Source organism: Lagopus leucura, unplaced genomic scaffold, assembly GCF_019238085.1.
Source record: "Lagopus leucura isolate 7727_CA_CO unplaced genomic scaffold, USGS_WTPT01 177-5_obj-0_obj, whole genome shotgun sequence".
NCBI classification, from domain to species: domain Eukaryota; kingdom Metazoa; phylum Chordata; class Aves; order Galliformes; family Phasianidae; genus Lagopus; species Lagopus leucura.
In genome coordinates this window covers 19,843-30,285 of record NW_024966599.1, presented here as the reverse complement: position 1 = coordinate 30,285, position 10,443 = coordinate 19,843, and the positions used below count along the sequence as shown (strand labels likewise).

The 10,443-nt window shown below is 56.5% G+C and overlaps 1 protein-coding gene across 1 annotated transcript in view; it reads left to right on the top strand.

Annotated features, from left to right (window-relative positions):
• Positions 1–669: 669 nt before the first annotated feature.
• Positions 670–10,443, top strand: part of RELT (RELT TNF receptor) — a 12,873-nt gene continuing 3,099 nt past the window's right edge. Inside the window, exons 1-12 of the mRNA XM_042893284.1 lie at positions 670–737; positions 3,882–3,962; positions 5,238–5,295; positions 6,202–6,276; positions 6,358–6,440; positions 6,521–6,606; positions 7,287–7,508; positions 7,968–8,048; positions 8,152–8,233; positions 8,321–8,515; positions 8,607–8,712; positions 9,637–9,710. Of these exons, the coding sequence (XP_042749218.1) occupies positions 5,266–5,295; positions 6,202–6,276; positions 6,358–6,440; positions 6,521–6,606; positions 7,287–7,508; positions 7,968–8,048; positions 8,152–8,233; positions 8,321–8,515; positions 8,607–8,712; positions 9,637–9,710 (1,034 nt within the window). The 5' untranslated portion in view covers positions 670–737; positions 3,882–3,962; positions 5,238–5,265. The remainder of the gene's footprint in view (positions 738–3,881; positions 3,963–5,237; positions 5,296–6,201; positions 6,277–6,357; positions 6,441–6,520; positions 6,607–7,286; positions 7,509–7,967; positions 8,049–8,151; positions 8,234–8,320; positions 8,516–8,606; positions 8,713–9,636; positions 9,711–10,443) is intronic.

The window sequence follows — 10,443 nt, the reverse complement described above, 5'->3', positions numbered from 1 at the left end:
GAGGATGAGATGTTGGGGTGGGGACATTGGGGTGAGGATGGGGACATCGGAATGAGGATGGGGACATTGGAGTGGAGACATTGGGAAGAGGATGGGGACAATGGGGTGGGGACATCAGAGTGAGGATGGGGACATTGGGTGAGGATGGGGACATGCAAGAGGTGGCCACCACGGGGACACCACCGGGACAAAGGAAGCAGATCCGGACCCACCGAGGGGCTCGGCGCAGTGTCCCCGTCACGGCACAGCTTCCCCGAGGGATTTGGGGACAGGGTGACATTCAGCACTGCAAACAACGGGCTGCAAGCACCCCGGGGTGCCCTCACAGAGACTCCACGCAAGGCAAAAGAAATCCTATCTTTCCCAACTCTCTCTGCAGCGCCTCCCACGCCAGGATTTCACTTTTTTCCTCTGTTTTGCCCCCAAAAAACCCCTTTGGGGGGGCGCTCCATCTCCCCCTCCCCTCCAAACCCGCCGGCAGGGGGCGCTGCGCGCGGGAGGGGCGGGGGAATCCTCCGAGCGTGGCGCTGACGTCATCGCGGGATGGGCGGGGGGGAGGGGGATGGGGGAAGCCCCGCATTGTGACGTCACAAGGGAGGGGGGCGTGGCTAGCGGGAGTAGCGCGCCCGCGGGGGACGGAGCGTTCATTCATAAAGAGCGGCCGCCCAGCCTCAATGGGGCGCCCCCGTGGGAACCGCGTTGGTGTCACCCCCGCGTCACCCCCGCGGTGGGGACAGGTAAGGGGTGACGTTTCTTATCCGGGTTGATCTGGGGTTGATTATTTGGGGGGGGGTTGGAGGGCTCGGGTGATGCGTCTATGAGGAGCTATAATACAAATTAGAGGAGGTGGGGGGGGGATTTGTTGCTTCAGCTTTGTCCCCAAAGTGTCGCTGTGTGCGGCAGCAGCTGGAGATGCCCCCCCCCCAAGCGGCCTCCCGGCTGCAGCCGCGGTGAGGATATAGGGCAGAAGAGGAGTGGAGAAAGTAGGTTATGGAAAACTCCACGGTGGCCATCTGGAAAAATAGGAGCTGGGGTTTGGTTGTTTTTTTTCTTCCCCTCTTGCTTTAATCTGACGGTGGAAAATCGCAGCGTTTTCAGCCCTGTTCCCTCTACTGCTGGGATGCTGTGAGCGGGGGTGGCTTCCCAAATTGGGGATTGGCACTACGGTGCCTCTGGGATCGCTTGGCTCTGTTCTGAAAGTCAATGAAGGGTTGTTATTCGTTCCCACAGCCCCAGTGCTGTTGGATTTTGGTGGCAGAGTTGTGACGGCGTTGGGTTTCAGCTGGACAATCCCCCCTTGTGCTGCCCAGGTGGCCAAGCTGCTGTTCCCAAAGTGTCCCCATACAGTCGCTCCTTGTTCTCTGTTATCTCTGGGAGCAATCAGCTGAAACCCTAAGCTGCATGTGGAGGGGAAACCCTGCCTTGAATCCCTGTGGGCACGCTTAGCTTGTGGGCTGGGTTAAGGGAGGGGGCCCTTAAGGGCTTGTTTTATTTTGGGGTACAAAAAAATCCTATCCTGGGGTTTGCAAAAGTTGGGTTGTCCCCCACCAAGCAGCCAATTGGGAGGCTGGATAATTGGTTTCTACTTGGGGCATCCCATCATCCCCATATGAAGCCTGGTGTAGGGAACCTGCTTTGACAGGGAAGTTGGACTCGATGATCTCTGGAGGTCCCTTCCAACCCCTGGGGTTCTGTGAAGTGGGGCTAAGGTCCTTTGGGGCCAGTCCTGCTCCTGGAGTTTTCAGAGCTCCTCCAAATATATCCCCAGTGCCAGAACTCTCCAAGCTTCTTTGTGTCTGTTGGCTTTGGAACGACGGCATGAAAAGCACGGGGCCAGCTGGATGCTCCCCAGATCCCAGCAGGCAGGGCTGAGGGGGGAAGGGGGCAATCACTTATAAGTGCTGATGCTCAGACCTGCCCCTATCCCACCCACCGTTGTGCCCCTCATCCCCTCCATCCCATCCCCTGCGGGTGCACAAATCCCCTCGTAGCACCCCAAATACCCCAGGATGAGCGCTCCCCATCCCATAGGCATCACCACACAGCCCCAAACACGTCTCCCCAGGGGGGATTTAACAGCCCCACATGAGGCTGTTGCCGGTGCTGGGACACATGGCACCAGTGAGGGGTCACCGGAGGGTGCTCAGCACGGGGATCTGCATTGCAGCACCACGTGCTGCTGCCTGCTCCTGTCCCTGGCTTTTCCTCTCCCTTCCCAAATTGTGGCTGTCTGTGGTATTTGAGGTTTGAGGTCAGTCTGGGACTGTGTGCTGCCGTCTCCGAGCTTTGAGCTGCTCTCGAGCCTCCTTTCTGCCCCCATGGTGACTGGGAGGAACTGGGGCACAGCTTGGTGCCCTCGCATCCTGACACCAGCCTGTAGCCACCCCCATCGCGCAGCAGCTGCATCCCAGATGAGTGATGCTGCGTGCTAATTGCTCATTCATTCAATTTATAAACCACTCCAGCACATAACGGCTCCTTATCAGCAGCGTCACGTGGGGCAGCTTTATGGGGATGCCCCACTACACCCAGGGGCATTCAAGGGATTTCCCACTTCATGACAGAATCGACTTTAATTATTTTTCCACCCATCCCCAAGCACGCACAGCACACGAGTTGTGCCTGCAGGGTGGTGAAGCTGTTGGTTCATTTTAGCAGTGGGTTGCTACGGGGGGCCACCCACCCCAAAAAGGCTTTGGTCTTTGGGTTTATTCAGTTGAAGGACCCGTCACTGGGTCAGCATCATCAGAGAGAACCCGCTTGCTGGGTTGGCGTTGTCAGAAAGAGCCCATAATTGGGTCGGGGTTGTCAGAAAGGATCCATCGTTGGGTTGGTGAAAAGGATCTGCACGTTGGGCTGGCATTGGTGGAGAGGACCCAGCGTTGGGTCGATGGAATGGACCCTCTCATTGTGTTGGGGTTGGTGGAAAGGATCCATCATTGGCATCGTCGGAGAGGATCTGCTTTTTGGGTTGACGCCATCAGGGAGAACCCACTCATTGGGTTGGCGTTGTCAAAGAGAAGTCATAATTGTGTCAGGGTTGGCGGAACGGCCGCTTGTTGAGTTGAGGTTGGCAGAAAGGATCCATCATTGGGTAGAAGAACTGGATCTGCTCATCGGGTTGGCGCTGGTGGAGAGGACCCAGTGTTGGGTCGATGGGACGGGCCCTCTTGTTGTGTCAGGGTTGGTGGAAAGGATCCTTTGTTGGCATTGTTGTAGAGGACCAGCTGGTTGGGTTGACATCATCGGAGAGAAGAACCTGCTCGCTGAATTGGCATCATCAAAGAGAAGCCATCATTGGGTTGGAGTTGGTGGAAAGGGCCGCTTGTTGGATCAGGGTGGCAGAAAGGATCCATCATTGGGTAGAAGAACTGGATCTGCTCATCGGGTTGGCACTGGTGGAGAGGACCCAGCGTTGGGTCGATGGGACGGGCCCTCTTGTTGTCTTGGGCTTGGTGGAAAGGATCCCTTGTTGGCATCTCAGGGAGGACCCACTTGGGTTGGCATCATCAAAGGGAGCCCGTTGTCGAGTTGGGGTTGGTGGAAAGGGCCGCTTGTTGGGTCGGGGTTGGCAGCAAGGATCCATCATTGGGTTGGCAGGAAGGATCCATCATTGGGTCACTGTCAGCAGAGAGGACGCATCGTTTGATTGGCCCAAAGGATCCTCACATGGGGTCGAGGTTGGTGGAAAGGATCCATCAGTGGTGTCAGCAGAGGGGATCCATCGGTCGGGTCGGTGTTGGCAGAATCTGCTCACTGGGTCGAGGTTGGCTGAAAGGCTCTTTGGGTTGAGGTGACTAATTATTATTATTATTATTATTTTTTGCTTGCTTGGAAATACATTTTTAATTGTGTGTGTATGCATTTATTTCTCTTTGCAGTGACGCTCTGGGGCTGGGCAGTGCTGTGCAGGGGAGGATGCCGATCATTTTGCTCCGGAGCAGGAAATATCCGTGCTGAAGGTTTGCAGCATCTGTTCCTTCCCCCGCAGAGCTTCGGTGCCTCCGGTCCCAGCAGATTTTGGGACGTGTAGAGAAGGGCAGAGCTGCACTCAAAGGCCTTTAATAGGATTTTGGGCGTAGTGATGGGGTCCTGAGAGCATTGGATGAGCGTTGCCTGATACAACAACAGCATTGCCCAAAGCAAAACCAAGCATTCTGGGATACGGAGAGAGATTTGAGCCCCCAGATAATTCTCTCCTTTGCAGCACTGGAGGTAGAAGAACTCAGAGGTTTGGGGGTTTGCCCCTATGCGTGCACATGCCATCCCAACGATAGCCCAGCAATGCTGATTTAGATGTTGGGATTTTCCACCGTTCTGTTTTATTTTGCCAACCCTGATGAATTTCTGAGCACACACGGGGGCCCTCACCAAGGATTTCACCCCATTCCTGGAGGAACTTCCAATCAGCTTTTAATGATTTGCCTTCAATTAAATGCAAGGAGACGGGAGGGAGTGCACTGAGCTGCACCGATGGCGCTGGGGGCACTGGAGCCGATGGCACTGGGAGAGAAATTGGTGTTCAGCTGCCATCAGATTTAGCAAATCCTCTGCAGGAAGGGAGTGGGATTGCGTGAGCGGCCCTAAAATGGGAGGTGTGAGTGCTGGATTCCTACTGAGCTAAAATTGGGTTTCCTTTGGGCGCTGAGTCGCTGTGGGCTGCGATTCCACTGCTCCCAAAGGGGCTCCTGTAAGATATTGGGGTTTTTTTTTGGTTGCAAGGGTGTTTTGGTCTATTGTAAGGATGGCAAATGTTGGGGTAAGGATGCAAAATATTGGAGGTTTTGGTCCTGAAGGTGTTGGGTTTTTTTCTAGCACAAGGGTGCCACATATTGGGGTAAGGATGCAAAATATTGGGGCTTTTTGGCCACGAGGTTGTTTTGTTCAATTATAATGGTGCTTAGTGTTGGGTTTTTTTCTAGTTGTGAAGGTGCTTTGCTCCTTTTAGAAGGAAAACCTCAAGGCTTGGGAAGTAATCCCAAACCCAACTGTGCTGCTTGGCTGCGCTGCAGCAAATGGGGCCAGGGGAGAGCGTTCCAGCTGTGAAATAACCCAATTCCTCCCCTCTCACAGGGTTATTTTCCAGCTGACTGCTCCCTTGCAAAGGCTGTGCTAGTGGATAACCTCCCAAGTCCCCCTATGTGGGCTTTTTGGGCCCCGGACCCAAAAGCCCTTGCTGTCCCCTGTGCAGGAATCAGGGAGGAGTGACACCGTTTCCCTGTGCCGTGTCCCCACAGGTGGCCCCGGTGGCTGCAGAGCTTGGGGATGTGCTGGTGGCTCCTCGCTGTCCTGGGGGTGAGTACAGCCTCATCCCATCCCTCTGCACGTCTCTTCTCGGTTCTTCCAATTCTAAAACCCCAAATGCCCCCCAGATGTCCCATTTTACTCTGGGGGTGTCCCGTGGGGTTTTCCCATCCTGGGATTGCCACTGTCCTCCACCCCACGTGGCCCCAGTTCCAATGTTGTTTCCAATGGCTGTGCATCTGCTGGGCTGCTGCAGAACTGGGGTGGTGTGCATCTGCTGCAGTGCATGCGGTGTTCTTGCAGCCATCCTCTTGCTGCTGACAGGTTTGCATCAGCTGCAGTGCACGGAAGGGCTTTGCAGCCCCCCCCATTCCTTGCCACAGGTTTGCACTCGCCATGCTGCACGCAGTGGGGGTTTGCACCCATCCCATTGCTCGTGATCAGTCTGCACCTACCGTAGTGCATGCAATGAGTTTACATCCACCCCGTTTCAGTTGTCCCACTGCTTGTGGTGCATTTGCACCTGCCGTTGGGCATGCAGTGGTTTTGCATCCCTCCCATTGCCTGGGACCTATTTGCACCCACCACGGCACGTGCAATGAGTTTGCACCCACCCCATTGCTTGCGAGTTTGCACCCACAGTGGAGCATCCAACCCACTGCATCCATCCCGTTGCATTGTGCATCTGCACCCACATCATGACGCATGCAGTGCTTTTGCAGCCTTGCACTGCTTGTGATGGGATTGCACCCACCATAAAGCCTTGCTTCCATCCCATTCCCAGCAGCACATGCAGCAAGCTTTGCTTCCATCCCGTTGCTTGTGACAGCATTGCGCCCACCACGATGCACGCAACGGGTTTGCACCTGCCCTGTCCCTCACAATGCCTTTGCATCCTGTCCTTTGCAATGCATTCTCCCCTGCTGCACCCCGCTGAACACCCCTCTTCTCCCCCAGGTGCTGAGCAGCCCCTGCATGGGGACCACAGCCTGCGAGCTGCTGCGATGCCCACCTGGAGAGGAACCCATTGGGGTGAGTGCTGCCCGTGGGTGATGCCCCCACCCTGTGCCATGCAGCCTGCACCCCTTCACCACCCTCTTTCCCTCCCTGTAGACGTGCAGCACAGCGCAGAGCTGCCGCCCCTGTCCCCCTGGCTCTTCCTCTGCAGGGGATGCACCGTGCGCCTGCTTGCACGGGTGAGCATGGGGTGCCGTGCACTGGGGAGGTGGGGGGGTTTGCATGGATACCCCTGTGCTCATCTCACCGTATCCCACAGGTTTTACAGCCCTGATGGCCATAGGGAGCCCCAGGGCCGGTGCCTGCCCTGCTCTGCTGCACCCCACGGCACCCCGGGGTGCACAGGTGGGTGAGGGGTGGCGCGGTCAGCTGCGGGCTTTGGAGCGTGGGGGTGATGGATTTGGGGTGGAATAGGTTCAATGTTTATGGTGCCAATGGGAGAACTCTGCCAAATCCAGCTCAGGAAGATTCAGTGCCAAAATAATGCGGTGATGGATTTGGGGTAGGAGTTGTGCTCGTGGCACCAATGGTGGAACCCCACAATCCAGCATGGGGGAAATGTGGTACTGAAATAACACGGTAAAGGAGTGAGCGTGGCACTGGGGCACCAATGGGGGAACATTGCCAAATCCATCCTGGGAGGAGAATATGATGCCAAAATGACATGGTGATGGATGTGGGGGTAGGAGCTGTGATGGCACCGATGGGGTAAATCCCCCAAATCCAGCCTGAGGGAACGTGGTGCCGAAATACTGAAATGATGGAGTGAGCATAGGATCAATGCTCATGGCACCAGTGGGCAAAATCTGCCAAGTCCATCACAGGAGGAGGATTCGGTGCCAAAATAACCCAGTGATGGATTTGGGGTGGGATAGGAGCAATGCCCATGGCATCAATGGGAGAACTCTGCCAAATCCAGCTGAGGAAGGTTCAGTGCCAAAATAACCCAGTGATGGATTTGAAGCAGGATTAGTGCTCATGGCATCAATGGGGGGGGATTTTCCCAAATCCAACCCTGACTGCAGGCCAACGGCGAGCCAGGAGCGTGGTGACACCTCGGGGACCATCGGGGACCAATGGGACATGGGAGCTTCAACCGGAGGAGGCGGCGGCGGCGCAGTCGGCCGTGTTGGCCATCGTCCCCGTGTTCTGTGCCATGGGGTTGCTGGGCATCCTGGTGTGCAACCTGCTGAAGAAGAAGGGCTACCACTGCACAGCACACAAGGAACACGAGCACAACACCAGCGGTGAGCCCCACTCCCATGCACCCAGTATTCTGGGGTTGCCTCTGGTTGCCGTTGAACCCAAGTGGTTTGGGACCATAAAGGGATCAGAATGTGGCCCAGTGATGACGTTGGTTTGAGGTTGGTGTGAGGCGTGACCCAGCTTCGCCACCCTGAAGCCAACTTCATCTGCTCGAGCCCATCCCCATGGCGTCTGGTCGCTCACATCTTGTCCCAGTGGTTGGAGCATCCCCATGTCATCTGGTCACCGTGGTGTCCTGTGGCCACGGTGGGCATGGGAACCCATGGAGAGCATGGGGCCCATCCCCAAGGGTGTCTGGTTGCTCTTATCTTGTCCCTAGGGTTGGAGCATCCTGCTCATCCCCATGGTATCTGCTTGCTCCCACGTTGTCCCTATGGCCATAGAACATCAAGCCCATCCCCGTGGCTGCTTCTCTTCATGCCTTCTCCATCTGTCCCCAGGTCCCAGCTCCATCTACCAGATTGAGGATGCCAATGAGGACACCATCGGGGTCCTGGTGCGCCTCATCACAGAGAAGAAAGGTCGGGAGCCCCCCGGGAAGGGGGAAGGGGCCCCCCAATGGCCAGGGAAGGTTCTGCCACCCCAGGTGGCTCCTGGTGACTCTCTCTGTCCCCCCACCTCCAGAAAATGCTGCAGCGCTGGAGGAGCTGCTGAAGGAACATCAGAGCATGCAGCCAGCACCAGCGGGTTGCAAACCTGTCTACAAGTGAGAGACTTCCCCCCCAAACCCCTCAGAGTCCCTCCAGCCCCACTGAACCCCCACACGGCTCATGTCACTCCTTGTCCCCCATAGGCTGCACCTCCTGCCTCAGTTTCCCCCCTCCTGCTGCCACCAGCAGCACCTGCACACAGTGCACGGCCCGGCTCCCCCTTCAGACCCCCCCTGCACCCGATGCAACCAGAGGAAGTGGCCCCAAGTGCTGCCATCCCCCACAGCCACCAAAGCCACCAGACCCGCCGGTGAGATCACCATTCTCTCCATAGGAAGGTGAGCACATGGAGCTGGGGGGGGGGTTGGAATCCCATTTGTCCACCCCATACCCCAAGGTGGGGTGGGCTCACAGAGTGCCCCCATGCAGATTTCGGGTGTCCCGGATCCCCGAGCAGAAGCCAAGTGTTGGAGGTGATCCTCTCCCCACCAGCACGAGGCCGTCGTGGCTGAAAAGCACTGACAGCCGCCCTGAGGTGAGGGATTGGGAGACAGGATGTGGGTTGGGGACAACCCTGGGGTTGGGGTCACGGTGGTCAGTGGGGGCCCGGGAGTGGTCACCTTTTTGGGATCCTTCTTGGAGAAATCAGTGCGATGCTGTGTTGGGATTGGGAGGTGTTAACTCTGAAGCCTAATGAGGGCACTGACGGTGAGTGCTCTGCAATTGAGGGTGTGGGGACAGCCCTTCGTCCCCAGGCTGTTCTGGGGCTCTCCAGCACAGTGAGAACTTCAACATTTATTGGGAAAAAAAAAATAAAGAATCAGATGTGAGTGACCAAAAAGTGACCAAAAAGGGATATTTAGATGGCAGAGGCAATGGGGGCCAAACGCAGGGAGATGGACGTCACATCCCTATGATCACATCGCCTTTTGCTCACAGGGCAGCCCCTCCGCAGCCCGGTTTGGGGACAGCACTCTTGCCATGTGACACCACCAGAGGCCAGCCCTGATGCAGGGTGAGGGGCTCAGACACTGCACCACGCGACCCCCGGGCACCACGTGGGGCGATGGCAGCCGAAATGTCCCTGGGACAAGGAAGGGCTGTCCCCCTGATCCATGTCCCCACTACGGTGGCACCAGGATGACCAGGGCTCTGCCTGTTGGGCCCTTCATGGCGGTCAGGCGATGGATTCTTAATGGTTTGGGGTTTTTTTTAATCATTTGGGGTTAATTTCTGGAAATGAAGTCACTAACGCATGGGACACGAGGAGCGGTGACCCCTCCCTGTCCCCAGCATCACTGCTGGCAGCAGCTTGGCACCAGCTCCCTCACCCACCCCCCCCCTCCCCTGGCGCTCCATTGCCCCTTCCCCATATTTATTACCCATCCTGGATTTTCCCAGCCCTTTGATGCTGTTTCTGTTGTATTTTCTTAATTTTTTAAATTATTATTATTTGAAGCCTCCTGGCTCTGTTGCTGGAGAGGTGGTCGTTAATAAACGAGCTCTGTTTTGGGCAAAGAAGATGGGGGTTTGGTGCTTTTATTCTCTCTCCCCTCTTTCTTCCTCCACCCCCAGTGGGGACACCTGGGGATGGGAGGGGGCTCTGCCCATTTGGGGACACCCTGACCACCCCCAAAAAGGGGCCTCAGCATCATTGTGGGGTTTCTACAGCAGCTGCTGCATGAGGTATATGGGATGTCCTCCATGGCATGGTGACAGCAACCACTGATGGCCCAGGCTGTGGCACTGCCACCTCAAGTGCCCCCGTGGTCCATAGGCCACAATCTATCCTCAGCTGGAGATGCAGATGGTCCCTTGTCCTTTACAGATGTCACTTGACCCAGAGGTGGCCTTGTGGTGGCAGTGACACCCAAAGGATCCTGTGGGGCTGAGCAAAGCAGCAGCAGGACAGCAGTGGTGGCCTCAGAAGGAGGTGTGGGACCACATGGGAGCTGATCCTACATCGTGCCCATGGCTCTGCTGACCCCACAGACAGCAGCACCCAGCTCTGTGCCTCATGGTGCTGAGGTTGGGGACAAAGGCAGTGCTTGATGGACACCTTCTTCATCTGCTGGGCTGTGGGGATGGAGATTAAATGCTTGGGGAGCATCACCATGCAGCTCCCCCATCATTCTTCCCTTAGGCATGTCCCTAACCCTATCTCAAGGCTACAGGACCATGCTGGACCTATTGGGACATGGGTCAACTCGTGGGTTGGGGTCCCTCGAGGCTCACTAACTACCTGGGGGCAGTTGGCCATGTTGGG